At 39.1% G+C, this 24794-nt stretch overlaps 1 protein-coding gene across 1 annotated transcript in view; it reads right to left on the reverse strand.

Annotated features, from left to right (window-relative positions):
• SELP (selectin P) overlaps nt 1-24794 on the reverse strand; it is a 169510-nt gene that overhangs the window by 14308 nt on the left and 130408 nt on the right. The window contains exons 32-36 of the mRNA XM_033962306.1: nt 24269-24454; nt 21804-21989; nt 18785-18970; nt 3799-3984; nt 382-567 (exon numbers count right to left, since the gene is read on the reverse strand). Of these exons, the coding sequence (XP_033818197.1) occupies nt 382-567; nt 3799-3984; nt 18785-18970; nt 21804-21989; nt 24269-24454 (930 nt within the window). The remainder of the gene's footprint in view (nt 1-381; nt 568-3798; nt 3985-18784; nt 18971-21803; nt 21990-24268; nt 24455-24794) is intronic.

Below are 24794 nucleotides of genomic sequence, written 5' to 3' on the forward strand. Positions count from 1 at the left end.
ACTGGAATCGATTGGGCGGGTGTGAGCTGCGGGGACCGCGCGATCCTTCATGCCTCACTGCGGGGGACAAGACCATTCACCGCCCCGCGGGCGGTGAATGGCCTTGTCCCCGTCGCCGCAGCGACTGCTAGTTTTCTTCCCCGTTTTCGGCGGGTGACCCGCGGCTAAAATGCGGTGGCCGCGGGTAAACCGCCACCGTGTCATTCTCTAGCAGGAATGTAGGTGGAGGACTCCTGCGCAACTTAGAGGGAGCATTGATCTGGTGGCCTCCTATCAAAGGACTCATTATCCCCAAAGTCTGCCCCTTACTGGGACCCCTAACTGCTGGTGTCCCCTCTGACTGCTGCCCTGATGGCAATTTTACTTTGGAAAGCATTCTACCTCTACAGAGTGGCATCCTGTTTGACCACTGCCCTGATGGCTGGCATTCAATGCTTTCTGTTCCATTCAAGGCGTATCCTTCACTGCAGTGGAAGTTGCAGATTGATCGATAACTGAAGCTCCCGATGGGGTGCGAGCAATTCATCATTCTTGGTGCAGAACTTGACAGTTTACTGCAAGCCATTACTAGAAGTAAATACAGAATAGATATTGAGTCAGTAATTTATAAGGATGCACACAGAGCCCTGGCAGTCATCTTGTACTATAAGGCTTACGAGGCACGGTCAGAGCTCTGAAGAAGATGGCTGGCATAGTTTATAGTTTATTACTTTTATTTGGCTTTTAAACAAATCGGATTACAACCAAACATACACAATTAAAAAATAATAAAACAACTCCAGGCAGCCACCATAAAGAAATACTTCCTTATGTTATTCTCATATATACAACAAATAATTACAAATGAGAGATAAAAATAAATAACTAAATTCTCCCCCCCCCAAAAAAAAATATCTTTCTCTCTCTCTCTCTCTCTATATATATATCACAAGAGAATTTGAATAAACAAAATAAATGCATGAATTGTGCTCAGTGATGTGAACATACTTTGAATGCCAGTGGAAGGCAAGAGAGATGGTCAACTCTTACATCATGGCACAGGCCTTCCCTACCGTCATTGATAAAATTCTTATAACAGCTTTTTGAAACACGATCTGTGTTGAGGAAGTTGTATTTTGTTTCGAACTGACTACATATTTATTGGACGATGAACTTTATGAGTTTGGATGTTTATTGATTCACCTGCACTTTTAAATTACACTGTGGAGAAAGGGGGACTTGGGAGCACACAGAATTTCTTTCCAGTTGGTCGAGGACTCATGGCACGTTTCTTGTTTAGTGCCCTCTATTTGGAATACAATCAAATTGAAAGAGCTTACGTTGATTTTTTCAAGATAAGTAATGTATTATTTTTTTCTACATATACTTTATATTTATACTAGTTTTTTAGCCCATTACATTAATAGGTGCTAGAATAGATATGTAGACTTAGGCATTTCTTTCTTTCTTTCTGTCTCTCTCCCTGGCCCCCTGTCTGTCTGTCTTTCTTTCTGTCTCTCCCTCCTGTTCAGTAGCACCCCTTTCCCTGTGCCCCCTGTACAGCAGCACCCCTTCTTTGCTCCCCCTGTCCAGCAGTAGCCCTTCTCCCTTACTTTTAGCTCCCCCCTGTCCAGCAGCACCCCTTCCCTGCTCCCCCTGTCCAGCAGTAGCCCTTCTCCTTTACTTTTAGCTCCCCCCCTGTCCAGCAGCTCCCCTGTCCAGCAGTAGCCCTTCTCCCTTACTTTTAGCTCTCCCCTGTCCAGCAGCACCCCTTCTCCCTTACTTTTAGCTCCCCCCTGTCCAGCAGCACCCCTTTTCTGCTCCCCCTGTCCAGCAGTAGCCCTTCTCCCTTACTTTTAGCTCCCCCCTGTCCAGCAGCACCCCTTCCCTGCTCCCACTATCCAGTATCCGCTAGCTCGGGCAGCCTCAAGGCTTTTGCTAGGCCGGCCCGCCTCGCATTATCGAAGTTGGCCGGCCTAGCAAATGCCCCGCGGCGGCTTGATGAAACTGCGGCTGCTGCCTTTGCAGGGGTGAGAAGAGGTGTCCCGGCAGCGCAGGAAGTCAGCCAGCATCAGAGATAGGGGCAGAAGGCAGGCAATGCGCATGTGCGGCATGGAAGCATGGATCACAGACGCAGGGCGCATGTGCGCTAAGGGTTTTATTATAGTAGATGAGATAACCTGTTATAAGTATTTAATCAATGGCGGTAGGGAGGGGCTGTGCTATGATATAAGAGTTGAACATCTCTCTTGCCCTCCACTGGCATTCAAAGTATGTCCATGTCACTGAGCACAATTAAATTGATTCACGCATTTTATTTTGTTTATTCAAATTCTCTTGTGCTATATTTTTTTTGTTGTTGTTGAGAATTTAGTTATTTATTTTTTATCTCTCATTTGTACTTATTTGTTATATATCTGAGAATAACATATGGAAGTATTTCTTTATGGTGGATGCCTGGAATTGTCATCCAGTGAAAATGTTGGAAACAAGAGTACTGGAACTCAAGAAAGTCAAATGAAAAACACAGACGTTGTGGGGGATGTTAGAAATCCCGTTGGATCGGGGTCGGAGGGAAATCGGGTCGTAAAGGGGTCGCTAAGTGGTCAGAAGTTGATCGGTGGGCTTAGTGAATCTATCCCTTATTGGCTTAAAATGGTGTTAATTGGCGCCAGTTACCAGTTGTGTGCTCAACTGCCCTTTAGTTGCTTTCGTGCCCAACTTCTGGGGGGTGTGGACGTGGGAGGCGCGGACGTAGGTGGCGCATGGTCAGCGATATGCCTAGGAGTTAAGTATGCAAGTAGGAGTTACACACTTAACTACCAACGGTTGAGTGCAAGCATTTACACCAGTCTTTGGCATTACACGAGTGCTCACCTCTGCGCAAAACTGTGGCACTAATATGCCATTACAGCATTTCTGCACAGAATTGATATTATAGAGTCTGGGCATAGCGTGCATCATCCTGGCACATAAATGCTTGCACGCTCTCTTGAATCTATTAAGATACTGTAAGTTTCATGACTGTCAGGGCAGAGCCCCGATGCTATCCCATTAGAGCTGAAATGGTCTGTAAGGATATTTGTAGGCAGTAAACTGAATAACCGGGTAAGTTCGGATATTAAGTGCTGCTATCTCAGTGGTCTCCAACCCAAACCCTTTGCAGGGCCACAGTTTGGATTTGGAGGTCCTTGGAGGGCCTCAGAAAAAAAAGAGTTAATGTCTTATTAAAGAAATGACAATTTTGCATGAGGTACAACTCTTTATAGTTTATAATTGTTCCTTTTGTCTAAGTCTTAATAATAATATTGTCATTTATAGCTAGAGACATAATAATAATATTGTCATTTGTCAATATTGTCATATTGTCATTTGTCATGTCAAAGAGACATAATAAAATTGTCATTTATAGCTAAAGAGACATATTTATAGCTAAAGAGACATTTATAGCGAAAGAGACATAAGAGAACCTGTTTTATTTTACTTTTGTGATTATGATAAACATACCGAGGGCCTCAAAATAGTACCTGGCGGGCCGCATGTGGCCCCCGGGCCGCGAGTTTGAGACCACTGTGCTATCTGAATATGCGGTTTTTCATATTAGCCTATGTGTTTATCTTTCACAAGCTGTATTCTGAACGTATTGAAGGTGATATGTAGAAATTTCTACATATTACCTTGAAGAGTGGACTAACACGGCCACCACACCGCTTCTCTCAAGAAGAAAGCTAATTTATTCCTTCACATTGGTGAAGACTCACTGTCCAGCGCTTTTAGCGTAAAGAGGCATCCCAAGTCAGATGACCGTAGGCCACATACCACGGCACGATGGCGGAAGGGCTGTCCAGTTTCCAAACATTGTACACCAAACTGTTCCCGGGCCATCTCTCAGAAAACCGTCCTCACAGGAAAAGTTGCAGGTAGAATTATAAGTGAAATCGCTGAAGGAATGGGTGCAGTCCATGAGTCCTTGTGGAGGGACCTCTAACGCTGGGCATTTTACGGCTGTAATATTAAAAATTAAACACTTAATCACCACTGACCTCTGTTAGGCTATGGGGATATCTCATTCATTTATTTATTTATTCATTCAATTTTCTATATCGTTCTCCCAGGGGAGCTCAGAAAGGTTTACATGGATTTATTCAGGTACTCAAGCATCTTTCCCTGTCTGTCCCGGCAGGCTCACAATCTATCTGAACTGTGTTCAGTTTTGGAGACCACACTACCGAAAGGACGTGCTAAGGATCGAGTCGGTTCAGCGAACGGCCACCAGGATGATCGTGGGGCTCAAGGATCTCCCGTATGGTGAAAGACTACAGAAGTTGCGACTGTACTCACTCGAGGAAAGAAGAGAACGGGGAGATATGATCGAAACGTATAAATACATCACGGGACGCATCGAGTCAGAAGATGATATCTTCTGGCCCATGGGTCCCTCGACCACCAGAGGACATCCGCTGAAAGTCAGGGGAGGGAAGTTTCACGGCGACTCCAGGAAGTACTTCTTCACCGAAAGAGTGGTGGATCATTGGAACAGACTACCACTCCAGGTGGTAAAGGCCAGCAGTGTGACGGATTTTAAGAATAAATGGGATACTCTTGTGGGATCTTTAAGGAAGTAAATTCAGGGGGGGATACTTGGAATGGGCAGACTTGGTGGGCTGTAGCCCTTTTCTGCCGCTTTTTCTATGTTTCTATCTAAATTTTAATTAAGTTTAACATACTTTACAAGTATAAACTACTTGATACAGAAATACAGAGTTATGTTCCAAAAGAAAAAAGAGCATTTATCATTAACTTCATGAACTTATGGGCTGAGAAGCCAGGCTGGCTTGCTCCTCTCGTCGCAAGAGTAGAGACTTCATTCACACTTGGTCTCCTTATTTGGACAGTTTGATGCTGAGGAGTCGTAGTCGAATTTTGAACAGTCTGCAAATGTATCCTGCCCCACCTGTATGACCTGGGATTCCTTTTTCTGTTGGGACGGGGGGGAGGGGGGAAAGGGGGTTTGGGGGGGCTGTAGGGGATAAAGGTCTGTTGGGAGCTGTTTGGGTCCTCTTTGTTCCCTGAGAGAACATCAGAGTCCAGACCTCTTTGGGGAGGGGAGGTGACCCTCTTTTGCCTGTTGTTGGAAAAGTTACAATCTTTATCTGTGAGTTGTTATTCTCATTACCAATAAAAAAAAGATTTCACCATAACATTTAAAGTAAAAATTATTATGCAACTTAACTCTTCCTTAGACCTTAATTAATAGAAGAGGGGAATATAGAAATTACAGGGAGGAAATTGCTGAAAATAAAACGCCACAACCCGGCATTATTCTTGAGCTCCATCCCCTCCACTAGAAAAACCTTAAAGATCTAAAAAAGATCGTAGATGGTCTGGTGTGAAGAACACATATTTTAGACCCTTATACTTAATAACACATTTGCATGGATACGCTAAAAGAAAAGTAGCACCTAGCTTCCTTGTCTCATCTCTCATTGCCAAAAACATTTTCCGCCTATCTTGAGTTTTTCTGGTTACATCGTGATATAACCAAAGTCGTTGACCGCAGAAAGGTATTTCAGTTTTTTTAAAGAATAACCTCATCACAGAATTAAGATCTTGTTCAAAGATAAAATTAAGAAGTAGCGTTGCTCTTTCTGTAACGTCCGTGGAGGGACGCCTCCAATATGGCGGTGAGATTTTGTAAATCTTTATCAGCAGCCAAATTCTCACCCCTCGATGTATCCGAAGATTTCTTTGAAACGGGTAAAAAAAATATGCTTTATTTATGGGCGGAATTTGGTCTTGCGGAAAATTCAAGGATTCCGTAAGGAATTTTTTGAAAATCTCTATTGCTGAAGTCACACAAGCAATCTAATATACCTGAGGCCAAGGGGGACCAAGTGACTTGTCCGAGTCACAAGGAGCAGTGTGGGTTTGAACTCCTAATCTGAGTGCCGAGGCTGTAGCTCTAAATCCTGTGACAAATATCCCTTAAATATTGATGTATATAAGAGAGTTATTTACCACAAAACCCCCTGTTCTTTTGTATGATATATGTATATATTGTGCGGTTTATGTTTTTTCTAGGCTGAAAGACCTCAAGTATTCACAGCTCTCTGGATTTGGAAATAATCCTACCCAGACAGCCAATTGTGAACTATCGCTGGTCTTAATTGCCTTTCTTGTGACACTCTTGTTTTGTGTTTTATTAAATACAAAACCATTAACCATTAAAATATTGTAATGTTTAAATATTGTTTTTTCCCTTTAAAAATGCACATCCGGGAAGGGGGAGGAAGGGGGGGATTTTTGAGATGATAATAAATTTTGGTATGTAGATATGGGGTCCATGATAGATATGTTACATGTTGAAAAATGTGATTGATTAGGGGAGAGGGGGGATTAATTCTGATATGAACATTAATAGAATATTAAGTGTGATATTGAGTATAAAATGTTGTATTTACTGTTACACTTACTGTAAGTTTTAAAAAGAATAAAGAATTGGAAAAAAATAGTTGCTTGCTTTTTAGCAAGTGTGCAAGTCAACGGAATTAGCGTCTCTTAGATGTTTTAATTGTGATATAACATACTCTGCAATAAATAAACTCTGTCAATCACAAGGCTCCTGAGGCAGGCTGCATAGGCCAAAACACGTGTCGAGCCATTATATCAATCAAAGTAGAGGTTTGAAACTAAAAGCACTTTGGTGTTCTTGGACCTCTTCACTGTTTGCCCACATGAAAATCTTTGACTGATCCTGTCAGACTGCTTGTTTTGGTGATACACGCATAGTTTCCAGCTCTCAATGCTCAAGTCCCTTTTGGCCCTGGTATATTTCACTTTTTAAAACACTTTTACAGTTTTGAAGCATGCTTTAAAGCAGTGGTCTCAAACTCGCGGCCCGGGGGCCACATGCGGCCCGCCAGGTACTATTTTGAGGCCCTCGGTTTGTTTATCATAATCACAAAAGTAAAATAAAACAGTTTCTTGATCATACGTCTCTTTAGCTATAAATTACAATATTATTATTAAGATTTATAAACTATAAAATTGTCATTTCTTTAATAAGACGTTAACTATTTTTTTCTGCGGCCCTCCAAGTACCGACAAATCCAAAATGTGGCCCTGCAAAGGGTTTGAGTTTGAGACCACTGCTTTAAAGTTTCTGGCTACATCCCTTGTTTAGTACTAAATTAAGGGGAAACTCAAGATTTCCTATCAGTGCAAATGGTCAGAACAAACCTAGCCCTACATGCATTTTAAACTTATTTGATTGGTAAATTCAGAAAATGACTATCGTATGGTTTTAATTGATTGTAAATTCAACAGCTAATGTGCTGGTTTTATCTTTTGTAAATTGCACAGGACCGCAAGGTATCTGCGATTCATAAATAAAGTTTTATGTTATATTTTATTACAGAAAAAAAGCTTTTTTGATAAATGAGATCCCTGTGATTCCTACTAATGATGTTACGACTTATCTCTGGTTTTAAGTTTGTAAAGCATACAGTTTTTCATTATAAGTACACCTTTTGGTCTTTTTAATGTGTTATTTTAGGGTCTAATATCTTATATTTTAATGTTTTTTAATCTATTTTGTATGGGGCGTGGCTTGGAGCGCGCACGATATGGCAGCCTAACCGCAGCGCTCCCGTATCCAGGCAACAAACGGAATAAAAATAAAACTTCTACTTTCTCAAATCGCTATTAAAAATACATAAAACAACGTCGGAAATGGCAAGTATGAAGCAGGGGAAAGCTGAAAAACCTTCAACATCGGGTATATCAGCAAAAAGAACAAAAGTAACTCCCCTGTCACCATCGAGTGTGCCGTTCCCGATGGAGACTGAAGAACTCACTGAAAAGTCTGATATAATGACTGAACTGTTCAAAATAAAACTGATGCTGACTGAAAATGCCAATAAAATATCTGAAGTTAAAGAAGAACTCCTTAACATGAAACAAGAGATCCAAACGGAAAGACTGAGAATGACAGTGATGGAAGAAAAAATGGAGAAATTTGAATCCTTCACACAAGAATATGACAAAGATAAAAAAGAAGTAGCAGCTTTAAAAAATCAATTGGTGGACATGGAAAACCGAGGAAAAAGAAAGAACATCAGAATTTTGGGGCTGGCTGAAAATATTGAAGGGGGAGATCCTGTACAATTCTTGGAAAATCTTTTACCTAAACTGCTTCAGCTCAATTCAAAATGGCCGTTAGAAATTGAAAGAGCCCACAGAATCCCCACAAGAAAGCCAGTAAACCAGGCTGCTCCAAGACCTTTGATATTCAAGGTGTTAAGGTATCAACAAGCTCAAGAAATATTAAAAATGGCAAAAGCAAATAAAAACTTGAATTATAAAGGATCAAAACTGATTTTAGTACCGGATTTTGCTAAATATACAGCAAACATAAGAAAACAATTCCTCACATACAGACAACAGCTGAAAGAAAAAGGATACATATATGGAATATATTATCCATCCACTATGAGAGTATCCAGTGGAAATAAATCCATATATTTTCAAGACCCTGCAAAACTGAAAGAATTTTTGACACAAAAAGAACCTATGTTTACATAAAAAACAGAATAATTCAGCTGAAGAAAGAAGAAAGAAGAAAGAAGAAAGAAGATGGAAAAAAGGGAAAATAAAGAAGATTATTAAAAAAAAAAAAAAAAAATTAAGACATAAGAAATGTTACTAACTGGAAATATAATTTATTGATATAGTGGATGCAATAATATAATATTATTTTATTAAATTAATTATTAATAAAATATTAGCATCCACAATCATTAATATTACTAATAAAAAAAAATAAATAAAATAAAATATAAAAAAAAAAAATTTTTTTTAATTATTAAAATATAAATAAATAAATTATTTATTTAAAAATTTATATAAAATACATATTTTAATCAAAATAGAGAATTTATTCAATTATATAGCATATTAACTTATTATAATTAATGAATAATGAAATGATTTACAATGAAATTATCATTAAAAATATTGAAAGGAAAATTTATTATTGCTATATTGAGAATAAGATATAAAAATGAAATATATTAATTTATTATAAAAACAATATTTTAATTCTGTGTAAGAAAATTATAATTTTATGAAATATATACAAGAAAATAATTTGATTATTGACAGGATTAATTAATAAAATAGATGTCTACTATAAGATTTTTATTTAATTCAATTATTCAGTCATATTAACTTATTATGAAAAATAAGAAATTAAGTAATTGATTGGTAGATAATTAAAAAAAAAAATATGAATTTATTATACAACTTATTTATTGATATAAAATGTATATTTTATTCAATTATTCATTCAAATTAATTTATTATGAAGATGATCTAAGAAAATGATTGAAATGCATTATTATTAATATTAATATTTATATAAAAATGGATATATTTAATTTACATGATGAATAACAGATATATAGAGAATAAGAGCTATATTTGTAATATGTTTATTTATTCAGAGTATTATATTACATGTATGCATGATATTGAATTTAATTTTATGAATCAAATATATATAATTCTCAGTAAATTTATAAAATTTTATAGATTAAATGGACATAATATACAATTATATAAGGGTGGAAGTATAAAGAATATATTGAATTTAGAAATATGTTTTTAAATAATATAATTAATTATTAGTTGCCTGGGGATGGAGATTTAGGTTTTGCATGACCAATGCGTGTTCCAAATCAGAATATGATAATGGGTGGGGAGGGAGGGAAAATATTGGGTGGGATAGGAGATAAATTTTTATTGAATGTGCTAGGAACTAATCTTGTAAATCATTATAGAATATTGGTCACAACATAATTATTAATTAGATGGATATAAAAATGTATTCCCTTAATGTCAATGGTTTAAATCATCCTATTAAGAAGAAGAAATTATTATCGTTCCTTAAAAATCAAAATGCGGACATTTACTTCATTCAAGAGACCCATCTTTCAGAAATTGAATCAAAAAAATTATCAGGAGGTTGGATTTCTAAATGTTTATTTGCACCGGCTTTAAAGAAAAAAGCTGGAGTGGCTGTTCTAATAAACAAAAAATGTAATGCAGATTTTAAATTAATTAATTATGATCCCTTAGGAAGATGGGTACATATCGAAATGGTTCTGGGAAATACAACCCTGAATTTATTCAATTTATATGCTCCTAATACGAATCAAATGGAGTTTTTTAAACAAATTCAACAAGTACTTTTACCACTGGCTACATCTAATTTAATAGTAGCAGGGGATTTCAATGCTGTAATGGATCCGATATTGGATAAAAAACCAAGTAAAGTCATGAAATCATTAGGCTTAGATAATTTGATACTATCTTGTGATTTAGTAGATATATGGCGAATTCTTCATTTTAATGAACAGGAATTTTCTTTTTGTTCTCAGGTCCATAAATCTTTTTCACGAATTGATTATATATTTGTTTCTAATAATATAGCGCAGCGTGTACTAAAAGCAATAATTGATCCCATTATAATTTCAGATCATGCTGGTGTGTGGATTAATCTTCAAAATTATGATATTGAAAACTTTGATTCAATATGGAGATTTAATAATGATTTACTAGCGGATTCAAAATTTCTTGAAGATTTTAAAATAAAAATGCAAGAATTCTTTCAATTTAATGAATCAGATACTATTAATGCTGAGATCTTATGGGATGCTTTTAAAGCAACTATGAGAGGAAATATTATCTCATACTCAACATTTATTAATAAACAAAAAAAAAACAATTTCTTGAAATAGGAAAACAAATTAAATTATTAGAAAATAAATTAATTGAGAAATGGGAAAATAAAACATTACAAGAAATATTAAAATTAAAAGTTAAATATAATGAGATTTCTTCTCAAATTGTGAGAAAAGACATTTTCAATAAACAAGTACAATATTATGGAAATTCAAATAAAGCGGGGAAATTATTAGCAAATTTTCTTAAAGTAAAGAAAAGAAAATCTAAGATTATTGCAATCAAAGATACACAAGGTAACACACATACCAACACAAAAGATATTATAACACAATTTCTTGATTTTTATAAAGAATTATATACTTCCAATTCTTATAAAAATAAAGAACAAGATGGATTAACTTTTTTAAATTCATATATTGGACCAAATATTCCAGATCATATAAAAGGAAGTTTAGAAGAACCTATATCTTTAAAAGAGTTAGAAACAGCATTGAAGTCTCTTAGAGTTGGATCCGCTCCAGGTGGAGATGGGTATACTGTTGAATTTTATAAATTTTTCCAAAATATTATATTACCACATCTGTTAAATTTATATCAATATCAAATAAAGAATGAAAATATTTCTGGTACTATGGCAGAATCGATAATTATAGTCTTACCAAAACCAAACAAAGATCCTACTCTTGTATCAAATTACAGGCCTATTTCATTATTGAATGTGGATAACAAATTAATGGCTAAAGTATTAGCATTAAGATTGGCAAAAGCCCTTCCTTTCATTATTGATGTACATCAAACAGGATTTATTGCTAAAAGACATTCTTCAAATAATACTAGATTAGCATTCCACTCATTAAATTTAGCAAAAAATATAAATGATCCAGCTTTTTTAATATCTTTAGATGCAGAAAAAGCCTTTGATAGAGTGGAATGGAATTTTATATACCAAGCTTTACAATGGTTTGGTATAGGATCCGGTTTTATTAAAATGATTCAGACATTGTATAGCTCTCCTGGAGCAAGATTATATATTAACAATAATTTATCAAATAGATTTAACTTGCATAGGGGAGTTAGACAAGGATGCCCTTTGTCTCCTTTACTTTTTGATATTGTCCTAGAACCTTTATTAATTGCAATAAACAAAACTAAGGAGATAAAGGGAATATCATTTACCAGTTTTGAATTTAAATTATCTGCATATGCAGATGATATATTATTATATTTAAGAGAACCGGAAACTACTATTCCATGTATGCTTAATTTAATAGAAAAATACGGTACATTTTCTGGATATAAAATTAATTGGAATAAATCTGAAACCCTCCCAATTAATGTTCATTGTACCAAAGGATTATTTGATCCATATTCATTTATTTGGAAAGAGGATGGAATAAAATACTTAGGAATTATGATCAAAAATACAATTGAAGACACAGTCAAAGAGAATGAAAAACTTTTATTGAAAAAAATAACAGAAATGTGTGAGCAATGGAATCCATTACATCTTTCTTGGTGGGGAAGAATTCAAACAATTAAAATGATGATATTGCCTGTGGTTTGTTACCAAATGAGTATGATTCCAATATTTTTTCAGGGGTCATTTTATAAAAAACTTAATAATATTCTTACAAAATTTGTTTGGTGTGGGAAAAGACCAAGAATCGCTTTAGTATCATTACAAAGACCAATTATGGAAGGGGGGGTAAATTTTCCAAATTTTTATAGGTATCATCAAGCCTATATTTTAAGACAGGGTATGTATTGGATCCTCCCAGACCTTTTGGAAAATGTACCAGATTGGCTGTATTTAGAATGGCGGCTCCTGTTCCCTTTATATCCAGAACAATTAATAACTATAACAATGCCTAAAAGATACAAAGACCACAAAATTTTATTTGACACTTGGAAAACATTGAGATATATCAGTAATCTATCACCAGAACCTATTGCTAAATCTCTAAATCAATCAATATGGATAAACTCCAGGATCAGAATTGGCGGATTTAAAATCGTCTGGAAACAATGGATAAATGCAGGAATAAGAACATTGAATGATGTCATATCAGAAGGATCACTGCTTAGTTTTTCACAATTGCAAATTAAATTTGGATTAAATAAAACACAATATTTTAAATGGATGCAATTGAAGCAGGCCATTCAGGTAGGGTTCCCTGAATGGAAAAATCTAAATAATCAATACAGTCTACAGGATCTATGTTTCCAGACGGATTTATTGGGTCACCAAGCCGCAAAATGGTACAAATTGATATACGGATTTTTAAATAAAAAAAAGAAAACAGGTCTTAGGGATATTTGGAGTATTGAGATTGGTCAGACAATTTCTGAATCTCAATGGCCACGATTTTGGTCCTGGAGATTAAGATCTACAAGGTCAGCATCTATGAATCAAACATGGATGTTTTTATTACATAGAGTATTCTGGACCCCAACGCGCCTGCAAAAAATAGATAGTACTAGATCTAATAGATGCTGGCATTGTAAATTGGAAATAGGGACGTTAGATCATTTAATCTTTTTCTGTCCCTGTGTAAACGCATTTTGGAATTCAATTTGGCCCCAAATTAATAAGTTACTAGAAAATCATGTAGGACTCTCATATGACACCATATTATTTGGCACTGCAATGAGAACTAAGAGTCCGATTTCAACAAATAATAATAAGCTATTACTAATACTAACAGGAGTCGCCATGCAACAAATTACTCAAAATTGGAAAGATTATACCAAATTAAATTATACGTTCTGGTGGAATTCTGTCTGTCATATTTATAAAATGGAAAAAATATTAGCGTTACAACAGGGAAGTCTTCTTAATTTCAAGAAAATTTGGCAACCATTGACAAATTATTCTAATGATTAGTTTCTTAGCACAATGATAAAAATTATATATGAATGGGGTGGGATTTGATTAATTAATGGAAACATATTATATAAAAAGGGGGAGGGATTTATATTTTATATGATAATGTATAATCTTTACCATATTATATTTTAAATACTATGAATTACTAATGATAATATTTTGGATATGTAATAACTAATAATATTTTGTATGATTCAAATATTGTAAGAATGGAAAATTTATAAATAAAAATTTAAAAAAAAAAAAAATCTATTTTGTATTATTTATTGTTTTTTAAGGACTCCTGATGCAGGCTTGTCAGCTGAAACACACCCTATATGGTCGTCATTAAAGTACTTTTCACAGCTTGAAGATCTGGACATTTTTCTGTAAAAAATGGAATATTACAGAAAATATCCAGGGCAAAATTTGGGTGTTTGAGGCTAGATCTGTTTCAGTAATGAATAAGGGCCAAAAAGGTGGCCAAACTGACTGGATGATCACTAGAGGCATGAAGCCATGGCCATCCTTACACCCCTAGTGGACACTGACCCTCTCCCACCCCTCCAAAGATGTGAATGAATAATGCACACCAGCCTGTATGACAGCTTCAAATGTTGTGGTCAGTGCTATTAGAGCAGACTTCCTGAGTCAGTGCACCATGCTCCCTAGTCATATTTACGGTACATCCAGATTAAGATTCTAAAATTGATAATTTGCATGGTCGCAGCAGGCAGAAAAGGCTCCTGCCCAGCTAAACCGTACTGATCGGCAGAGGAGCTATTCAGTGGCACCTAACTGGAGAGAGATGCTGAATAGCTCCGACCGCTTTGGAACCGGGAACTATCAGGCAACGCTGATATAAGAATCCCTAATGGGTCAAAGCAATGGTCCATCTAACCCAGTATCCCGTTTCCACAATGGCAAATCCAGGTCACAAGTGTGTATGCATGCCTCCAAGTCAACCAGTGACCCGTGGTTCATAGACAAAATCGCGCGCGCCGAAGAAAAGCGCTATTTTAAAGGGTTCCGACGGGGGGTGTTGGTGGGGAACCCCCCTACTTTACTTAACAGACATGGCGCTGGCGTTGTGGGGGGTTTGGGGGGTTGTAACCCCCCTCATTATATTTGAAACCAAACTTTTTGCCTGTTTTTTAGGGAAAAAGTTCAGTTTTAAGTATAATGTGGGGGGTGACAACCCCCCCAAACCCCCCCACAACGCCAGCGCGATGTCTGTTAAGTAAAGTGGGGGGGGTTCCCCCCCACACCCCCCGCCCCAGCCCTTTAAAATAGTGCTTTTCTTCGGCGTGCCGTCAACCTTGCGCTCAGTTGTCTGCGCGCTGTTGTCTCGTGCGATTTAGTCCCGTCACCGTGACCCGTGGCTCCATGCACAGTGAGGATGTTTCAAGGCAGAGTACAGGAATGGTTTGCATTTGCCTTCTCCAGCACAATGTGTGGCTCCATTATGTTGCTGCTGTCCAACAGCCTACGGCAGTGTTTTTCAACCGCTGTTCCGCGGCACAGAGATGTTGCCTGGTGTGCCGCAGGGCCGCCATCAGGGCAGTACTACCAGTCCTGCATTCAGGGGCCCGGAGCTGACAGGGGGCCCGAGGCAGGGGCGCCAGTAGCTCGCCAAGGCAAAGTGAGTCGATCACCCAGGACTCACTTTGTCTTGGCGATCTAATCTATCGAGCCGATAAGTCTTCTTCTCCCCGACGTCAATTCTGCAGTCGGAGAGGAAGTTCGGGCCAGCCAATCGCTGCCTGGCTGGGCGGAACTTCCTCTCCGATTGCAGAATTGACGTCAGGGAGAGCATGCGTCGGCGTCGGCTTTGGGGCCTGTTATCCATTGGTGGGTCCTGTTCCCCGATGGCAGCGGCAGTGGCAGTGGCTTGGGGAACGGCAGGGAGAAAGAAAGAAAGGGGGCAGGCAGGGAAACAGAAGGAAAGAAGAGAAACAGAAAAAAAGAAAGAAAGGTCAGGGAGAGAGGAAGAAAAAGTTGGGGGAGGGAATGAGGTGTGGAGGAGAGAAAGCATACAGGCTGATAGAAGGGAAGAAAGATTGGATGCACAGTCAGAAGAAGAAAGTGCAACCAGAAATCACCAGACAAGGTAGGAAAAATGATTTTATTTTAAATTTAGCAAAGTGGAGGCAGTATTACCACAGTTTTCAAAGGAATTTGCCCAAATAACTTAATAGTTAACTGGGTAAATTCCCAGAGATGAAAACTTCCCTTCACTTACTATGCACAGTTCTGAATTTATATCTGCTGTCTATATTTTACAATATGGTCCCCTTTTACTAAACCACAATAGTGGTTTTTAGCGCAGGGAGCCTATGAGCGTCAAGAGCAGCGCTGGGCATTCAGCGCAGCTCCCTGTGCTAAAAACTGCTATTGTGGTTTAATAAAAAGGATGGAGGGTATATTTGTCTATTTTTGTATGCTATAAAAACCAAATACAGAGAGAGACTGAGAGCTGTTGACGAAGAGCTACGTGTGTGTCTTTCTTCGATTCCAGCCAGAATATCAGGTTTGTGTTCAGCCAAACAGGCCCAGGTTTCGCACTGAATAAAGTATTTTATAATTTTTCACTATTCTGTTTACTTAATATTTCATAATAAAGTAATTATAAAATACTTTCTTTGTGTTTATTTGATTCCTATTCAAGAGAATTACTTTATATATAGTCAATATAGGCAGAGAGTTAAATTTTTTAACATTTTCTAATGGTGGTGTGCCTCGTGATTTTTTTCATGAAACAAGTGTGCCTTTGCCCAAAAAAGGTTGAAAAACACTGGCCTACGGCATCTAGTATTCCACAGTGGTTCCCCATCCAGGTACTAGCCAGGCCTGACTCTGCTTAGCTTCCAATAGCAAGGGCAGGCCTACTCAGGGCAGCCAGGCCATAGGCGAGGTCACAAGTACCTGGTAGAAATCCCAATAGTAGCAACATTCCATACTACTAATCCCAGAGCAAGCATTGGCTTTCACCATATCTATCTCATATTCAGAAGCAATACCTCTGGACAAAATAAAAAAGGCTATCCTTTGATATATGGGTACGTGGCTTTCTTGTGCCCTGATATTCAATGCCAATGTCCAGATAAGAGATGGCACAGAATATTTGGACTTGTCAACTGGTGAGAGTCAGGTTAAAAGAAATAAAGACCAGTCACTATTTTGAGGTAGTCTAGACCAGTGTTCTTCAACCTTTTTACACCCGTGGACCGGCAGAAATAAAAGAATTATTTTGTGGACCGGCAAACTACTAGGACTAAAATTTAAAAACCCCGTTTATGCCCCATCTCCGCAAGCTTGGTCCCCGCAAACCATCTAATCCCATCTCCACAAGCCGCAATTATGATTTTATATTGAATGTATTTTATTAAAGTATAAAAAGAAACAATATTTTGAACAATTGTGATTTTATAAATACAAATATACAGAGCACGGACCAACAAAACCCCTGTCTCCCCTCCCCTTCACATATATCCCCTCTACTATCAAGAAAACTGAACAAGCCAAGTTATTACAGAATGCTACATAGAAATATCATGCTAACAGAATACTGTAGTCTCCAGTTATGTCTCCAGCAGGATATATATTTCAAATCTGATATATTCTAATGACAAAATAGAAATAAAATTATTTTTTTTCTACCTTTTGTTGTCTCTGGTTTCTGCTTTCATCTTCTTTTCACTCTTTTCCTTCCAGCATCTGCCTGTTCCATCCAATGTCTGCCCTCTCCCCCTTTCATATGTATCTGACTTCTTTCTATGCCCCTCTTCCCTGTCCATCCAGCCTGTTCCTCCTCTCCTTTTTGACATCATTCATTCCAGCTTCACTGCCTTCTTCATTTTTATCTCTCCTACATCAGATCTAGCATCTTTAACCCTCTCTCATTTCTCTGCTGACCCCCTTTCCAGCATTAATGTCTCTCTACTTTCTCATTTCTCTCTCTCCCCTTTCCCTCATCTGATCTCTCCATTCCACCCTGACCCCCTTCCCCTCCTGTAATCTCCCTGCCAGCTGTTTCCTTCCTTTTTTCTTTCTCCCTTCCCTCCTTCCTTTTTTTCCTTCTCCCTTCCCTCCTCCCTCTATCCAACATTAACTCTCTTCCCATCCCTTTCCCTCTTCCCCTCCCAGCAGCATCTCTCCTTCTTCTCCCTTCCCTCCTCCCTCTATTCAACATTAACTCTCTTCCCATCCCTTTCCCTCCTCCCCTTCCAGCAGCATCTATCCTTCTTCTCCCTTCCCTCCTCCCTCTATCCAACATTAACTCTCTTCTCTTCCCATCTCTTTCCCTCCTCCCCTCCCAGCAGCATCTCTCCTTCTAACTCTCTCCAAGTCCAGTAACAGCTCTCCCTTTATCCAGCAGCTTCCCTGCCTCCTACAGTGGCTGTCTCCCCTTCCAGCTGCTCTCAGTACTTGCCTGCAGGACGTTGCCGGTAAATCACTGCCCTGGCAAGTAGGAGAGCTGGTGGGAGGGGAGGAAGTCACTGTGAAGGCTCCCCAGGATCTTGCTCGCACACGCTGACCATCTCCCTCCACCTGCACCTGAATCTGCAGCTCTCTCCGTGGCCCTCTTCAGCAACTCAGCAGGGGTGGCGATCAAGACAGGCCGCCGACGTCGGGACCTTCACTCTCTGAGTCCCGCCTATTTTGTTTCAACTTCCTGTTTCCGAACAGGCGAGACTCAGAGAGGGAAGGCCCCGATGTCGGCAGACTGTCTTAATCGCCTGAGGCTGGGAGGAACATTAGTGAGCAGGAACCGCAGTCGGCAGGAAATTTAACTGCCGAATTGATCTCGCCGGCCCTGCGCAGATCGTCAGAAATTTTCTGCGGACCGCCACCGGTCCGCGAACCGGTGGTTGAAGAACTGTGGTCTAGACCGAGGTACCACAATAAACCTGAAAGGAAATTTCCTTGCTTTGCTACGGCTGGGAAATTTGAATGTTTCCTACTAAAGCAATGGAGGAGGAGGCGTGCGTGGAGATCACTTCTGTCCCCTTTCATCTCTGGGGGTGAGCATTGCAGTTGGAGGAAAACCTCTGGGGGAAGAATTTAGAAATGGGGGTGTTTGGAGGCAGGGGGCACTCGCTATAGATTTATAGAATAGCGACCGGGAATTTGCACAACAGAAGGTATTATTTCAGACCCCACAAATATACAGTAGCTTCTGTTTTTTCATACCTTGACATGACAGTGTGGGAGCAGTCCATTTTCCAAGCAATGTGCAGTCCAGCGTTCTGGGCCCATTTCTTATAAAGCCATCCTGACAGGAAAAGTCACAACTGGAGTTATAAGTGAAGTTTCCAAACAAATGGGAGCAATTCATGATTCCCTGGTCTGGAGCCATCAATTCTGGGCATTTTACAACTGTAACATTAAAAAATTAAACTGTAATGTGAGGAAATAAAAAAATGAACGATTTTAAAATGTTATACAGTTTTAAAATTAAAAAGCTGGTGAGATGGGAAAAAACCCAACCACCAAATACTTGTTCAGTGCTACTGTATATTATAGAGAGCAGTGGTCTCAAACTCGCGGCCTGGGGGCCACATGCGGCCCGCCAGGTACTATTTTGAGGCCCTCGGTATGTTTATCATAATCACAAAAGTAAACTAAAACAGTTTCTTGATCATCTGACTCTTTAGCTATAAATGACAATATTATTATTAAGACTTAGCCTAAAGGAAAGATTTATCAACTATAAAAAGTTTTACCTCATGCAAAATTGTCATTTCTTTAAGAAGACATTAACTATTTTTTTCTGAGGCCCTTCAAGTACCTCCAAATCCAAAATGTGGCCCTGCAAAGGGTTTGCGTTGGAGACCACTGTTGTACAGGATTGTATTATTATTTACTTTATTCTTTGGTGGTATATTTTAGTTTTTTATTTTTGTCAACTTGTTTTCATTATTCAAGTATATATATTTATTTAAAAATGTATATTCTTCCTAAGCAGAATACAAACATACATAATAAAATATAATAAATTAACCAGCAGACAAGTACCTATATATATATATATATATATATATATATATATATACATATATACTAGTCTTTAAGCCCGTTACATTAACGGGTGCTAGAGTATGTATGTGTGTGTGTATTTCTTTCTTCCTCTCTCTCTCTCCTTAGCCTGTTTCTGTATTTCTTTCTTTCTTTTTCCTCGGTGGTGCACCACCACCCCTTGCCTGCTCCCCTTGTCCATTCTCCCTTCCTTTTTCTTCCCCTGTGTCCACCACCACCCCTTCACTGGTCCCCTTATCCAGCAGCAGCCCTTCTCCCTTTGTTTTAACTCCCCCCCTGTCCAGCAGCACCTCTTTCTTGCTCCCCCTGTCCAGCAGTAGGCCTCCCTTCCTTTTTTTGCCCCCCCCCCCGCGTCCATCAGCACCTCTTCCCCTGTCCAGCAGTACCTCTTTTCTGTTCCCCCTGTCCAGCAGTAGGCCTCCCTTCCTTTTTTTACCCCCCCCCTGTCCCTCCCCCGTCCATCAGCACCTCTTCCCATGTCCAGCAGCAACCCTTACCTCCACCGACATCTGCCTAAAGCCGCCACGGCCTAATGACACCGACAGCCTCTGCAGCCTGCTCCCACTCATTCCTCGCCGTCTGTTCCCCCCCCCCCCCGGGAAGCTTCGTTTCCGGCTTCGGCAGCCTCCTGTCTGCGGGCCGGCCGCCCGCGCCGCAGCTCCTCTCTCGATCCCCGCCTGGTGCGGTTCGAGAGAGGAGCCGCGGCGAGTGGGTGAGGAGAGTGAAAAGATCCTGGCAGGTGCGCCTGTGCCCCCCCTCCCCCTCCGAATCAGCGGCAGACTGCAAACCGCCAAATGCTCCACAGTCGCGCGCCTCCAGCCCCCGCATGCGCCCTGAGGTTTAGAATGTTGCCACAGAAGCACACCTCAGGGCACCAGCGCTCACGAATTTTCAAGCGCGCATGCTCCTCTAGCATTTTATTATTATTGATATACACACACACACACACACACACACACACACACAAGGGAGTGCTGAAAAGTTCTCAGCCCAACCAACTTCCTCAATTTTGAGCTTTATTTTGCCACTGTAGCTGAAAAGACTGTTATCTTATTTTGACATTGTTTCAGATCATTATTGAACCATATCCACCTCATTCTCTTCTTGGTTCAGCTGAGAACTTATCAGCACCCCCTGGTAGATTGATTCATCTTCCTATTCTATTCTTGCCCATGTAATTAATAATAGAACGCAGCGATAATCCTCAGCAAAACACTTTGGCAAAAACACGTGTTTTCAGCAACTTCTTAAACCGTACCACACTACAACCTAATCTTATGGTTTCTGGCAATGTATTCCACAAAAGTGGACCAGCTACTGAAAAAAGCTGTCACAAGTTTCTGCATATCTTGTTACTGTCATCCTCTCTGTTGGTAATTTCATGGATGTTTCAGATCTTAACTGTGTCCCTGGTCAATAAACCGCCAATATTTGTGAAAAATACAAAGGTACATTTGCATATAATACTTGATAGATTACTGACATGATTTTATACTGAACTCAATACAGGTAGTCCCCGTCTGGCCTCTGGGGGACTCTCTCTTCTCTTTCTCACCCCTTGTTGCTTTCTTACTTACCTTTCGCCCTCCATCATCACCCTTCTTTTTCTTTCTTTTCCCTCTTCTCTCCTGACTTTTTTTTCTTTCCTTGAATATCTTCCCGCTACTTTTCACAACACCATAGAATATTTTTACCTCTGATTATATGTATCTAACGATTTTCTGTTGTGCTTGAATAATTGTTTTTACTCATTTATTGTTCCACGATTATGGTATTGATATTGATTGTTTGTTTCTCTCCTTTTTTTGTATTTTGATAAAATTTTCAATAAATTTTCAAGAGAAAAAAAAAAAAAAAAGGACGCGGTTGTGGCTTCATTTGATTTCACTGACTCCTACACGTCTCCTGCAGCAGATTCAGGAATGATGCAAGGCCACATTAAGAACAGTGTGTGGTTGTGCATGCTTTACCTTAGAGGGAACACTGGAAGGGAAAGTTGGTTCTTTTGTCAGCTGGGAGCAGAGGTAAGCAGCAAGAACCTTAAAATCTACAAGTTCTGAGTTACATACAAATCTGACTTAAGAACAGCTTTAAAACGTAACTTTGCCCGGGGACTGACTATACACTATTGCAACCAATGTAACCAGATACCCTTTGTAATTCCTTTCTGTACCATGGCATGAGGGTGGAGGTGAGTTCCAATTTCCTAGTGCCGTACACTTGAGTGTTCCCGACCCTTCTCTCACAAACCCATCTTCACAGGAAAAGTCGCAGCTGGAGTTGTAAGTAAAATTTCCATAGAAACCGGAACAATTCATGACTCCCCTTTCTGGATCTTCTAAATGAGGACATCTCATGGCTGCAGTAATAAATACGAAATGTTTATATGAGCAAACGAGAATATAGCATGCATATTTAAATGATTAAAGACATACCAGGATAAGTTTAGCAATAATCAGGTCCATCAGTTTCAGCCGTTTTCTGATTCTTTTATGCAATCTCTATGCGGTAAGTGAAAGGAAGACACAAACATGGCAAATCTGCAGATTGTCCTGATTTACAATTCCAGAACTAGATTAAAAGGCACTAGTTGACGACTACCCAGGTCCAATTTACTGTTAATGCATACTGGAATCTCCTATGGATGTCCCTACCACAGGCCTGTCCTTAAATTACTGTACCATCCAGGCTTGTCCTCAAGTTACTCTATTGTAAGTCTATAGTTACTCTAATGTAACCTATTCGCTTGTAACCTAATCTAATCTAATACTTACTTTTGTATACCGAGACTTAAGTTAGACCAGTAAAGGCATATAGAGAGTTATCAGAAAGATTAGTTTCCAAAATGTTTAGTGAACAGAATGGTTTTCAAAGACTTACGAAAAAAAGGAAGGGAACCAGAACTTCTTAAACGAAGTGGAAGGTCGTTCCAGAGTTGGGTAAGCTTAAAATACAGAGATTGACTAAGAGTCTTGATTCTTTTAATATGTTTATTAGACGGTCAGGACAACTTTAATTGTTGGTCACCCCTTGCATAAAAGAATCTATAAGAGTTCCAAGATAAAGGGACTAGGGGAGTAAAAATACCACAGAGGATTTTAAAAGTGACACAAGCACATTTGAACTGGACTCCAAAATATACAGGGAGCCAGTGAAGATTATAGAGCTTCCAGGAGGACAGGATAGAAATCGAATTAAATAAATAAATAAATAAAGAGTGTGGGCTTTTCAACTGGCATGTTCTCTGCTTCTGTAAGTCAACTGCATCTGTAAGACCCTCGCACTAACTGACTCCTGCACTAACTGGCCCATAAAAATATGCGACGTGTACAACTAATGCAAAATGCAGCGGTCAGATTAATCTTCGGACTAAAGAAATTCGATCGTGTATCACCCTACTACCTGCAGTTACATTGGCTACCGATAGAAGCACGCATAAAGTTTAAATTCGCCTGCTTCTGCTTTAAAGCGCTAAACGGACTTGCCCCTAAATACATAATTGACCTTTTCTCCTTCTCTGCCAACAGACACAAGAGAAGCTCTCATTCCTACTTCGTTTCCCCCCCAGTTAGAGGTTGTAAACTGAAAAAACACCATAAACACCTTCTTTCACATCAAGCAGCATTGTGGGGTAAAGACCTAGATTAACTGGTTAAAGGAAGGAGTTGCCAAAAAGATCAAGCAGCAAGCTTGATCTTCTTGGCAGTTCCTCCTTCTGTTAACCACCTTTGTTTCGCATTCTGCTGAAGTTTTCTCTCTTTTCATTATTGTAGCATCTCAGCTATCTAGCACTGTACCATGTCGCTCCTTTCTCCAAATTAATTCTGATGATCTACGAAGCTCTGCTCTGGCGAATACACCAACCCAAAGTCATCAAATTCTTCTATCAACCCCTCCCACCAGCTCAATGTATTTTTATGCATTTTCCAGACTGCTGAATCTTGAAAAGAGGAGGCTGAAAGGGAACATGATCGAAACATTCAAGATAATGAAGGGAATAGACTTAGTAGATAGATAAAGGTTGTTCACCCTCTCCAAGGTAGGGAGAACGAGACGGCACTCTCTAAAGTTGAAAGGGGATAGATTCTGAACAAACGTAAGGAAGTTCTTCTTCACCCAGAGAGTGGTAGAAAACTGGAACGCTCTTCCAGAGTCTGTTATAGGGGAAAACACCCTCCAGGGATTCAAGACAAAGTTAGACAAGTTCCTGCTGAACCAGAACGTACGAAGGTAGGGCTGGTCTCAGTTAGGACACTGGTCTTTGACCTAGGGGCTACCGCGAAAGTGGACTTCTGGACACGATGGACCACTGGTTTGACCCAGCAGAGGCAATTCTTATGATCTAAATGTCCTAGTTATATTTTACAATCAGTAATTCTCAGTACTGTACTTTATAGTCACATAGCATGAAATATTTTCAAATATATATTTTTTCTTTCCTTGTAAAAGTGGTTGTAATATTATGACTGTCTTCAATTATGCCAACTGTGTCCTTGAATGATCATTCCCCCCCAATATACAAACCTTACAGTTTTATTTACTATCCATGTTGGAAGGGAAGTCTAATAGCTTCTAGATCTATGGAGATTAATCATCATTTCTTTGGTCTCAGATACCCTTTTAAACCCCTTTTTGTACCATGGCATAAAGGTGGAGGTGATGTCCAATTTCCAAATGCTGTACATTCGAGTGTTCCTGACCCATCTCTCACAAAGCCATCCTCACAGGAAAAGTCACAGCTGGAGTTGTAGGTGAAATCTCCAAACAGATTGGAGCAATTCATGAGTCCATTTTCTGGGTCCTCCAAATGAGGGCATCTCACAGCTGTAATAATATGGAAAATGGAAGAATATTGCAGAAATTTTAATGAATTATTACATAGCAGATTAAAGTTTAACAATCAGGAACTTTAATTTCAACTGTCTTCTGATTCTCTCATCACATTCTCTATGCGGTAATCAAAAGGAAGGCGCAAACAAGGCGGACTTGAAGATTATCCTGACTTTCAGTCTCAGGAATAGATTGAAGAGAGTGTGGATCTTTCAGCTAGCAACCTCTCTGTATCTTTAAATCACCTGCAGTAACTGGCCCAAAGCATGAGGGTCATATTGGATACTGGAACTGTCCTCTCAATGGCTCCCACACAATATCAAGCAAAGGTCCT

Source organism: Geotrypetes seraphini, chromosome 10, assembly GCF_902459505.1.
Source record: "Geotrypetes seraphini chromosome 10, aGeoSer1.1, whole genome shotgun sequence".
NCBI classification, from domain to species: Eukaryota; Metazoa; Chordata; class Amphibia; order Gymnophiona; family Dermophiidae; genus Geotrypetes; species Geotrypetes seraphini.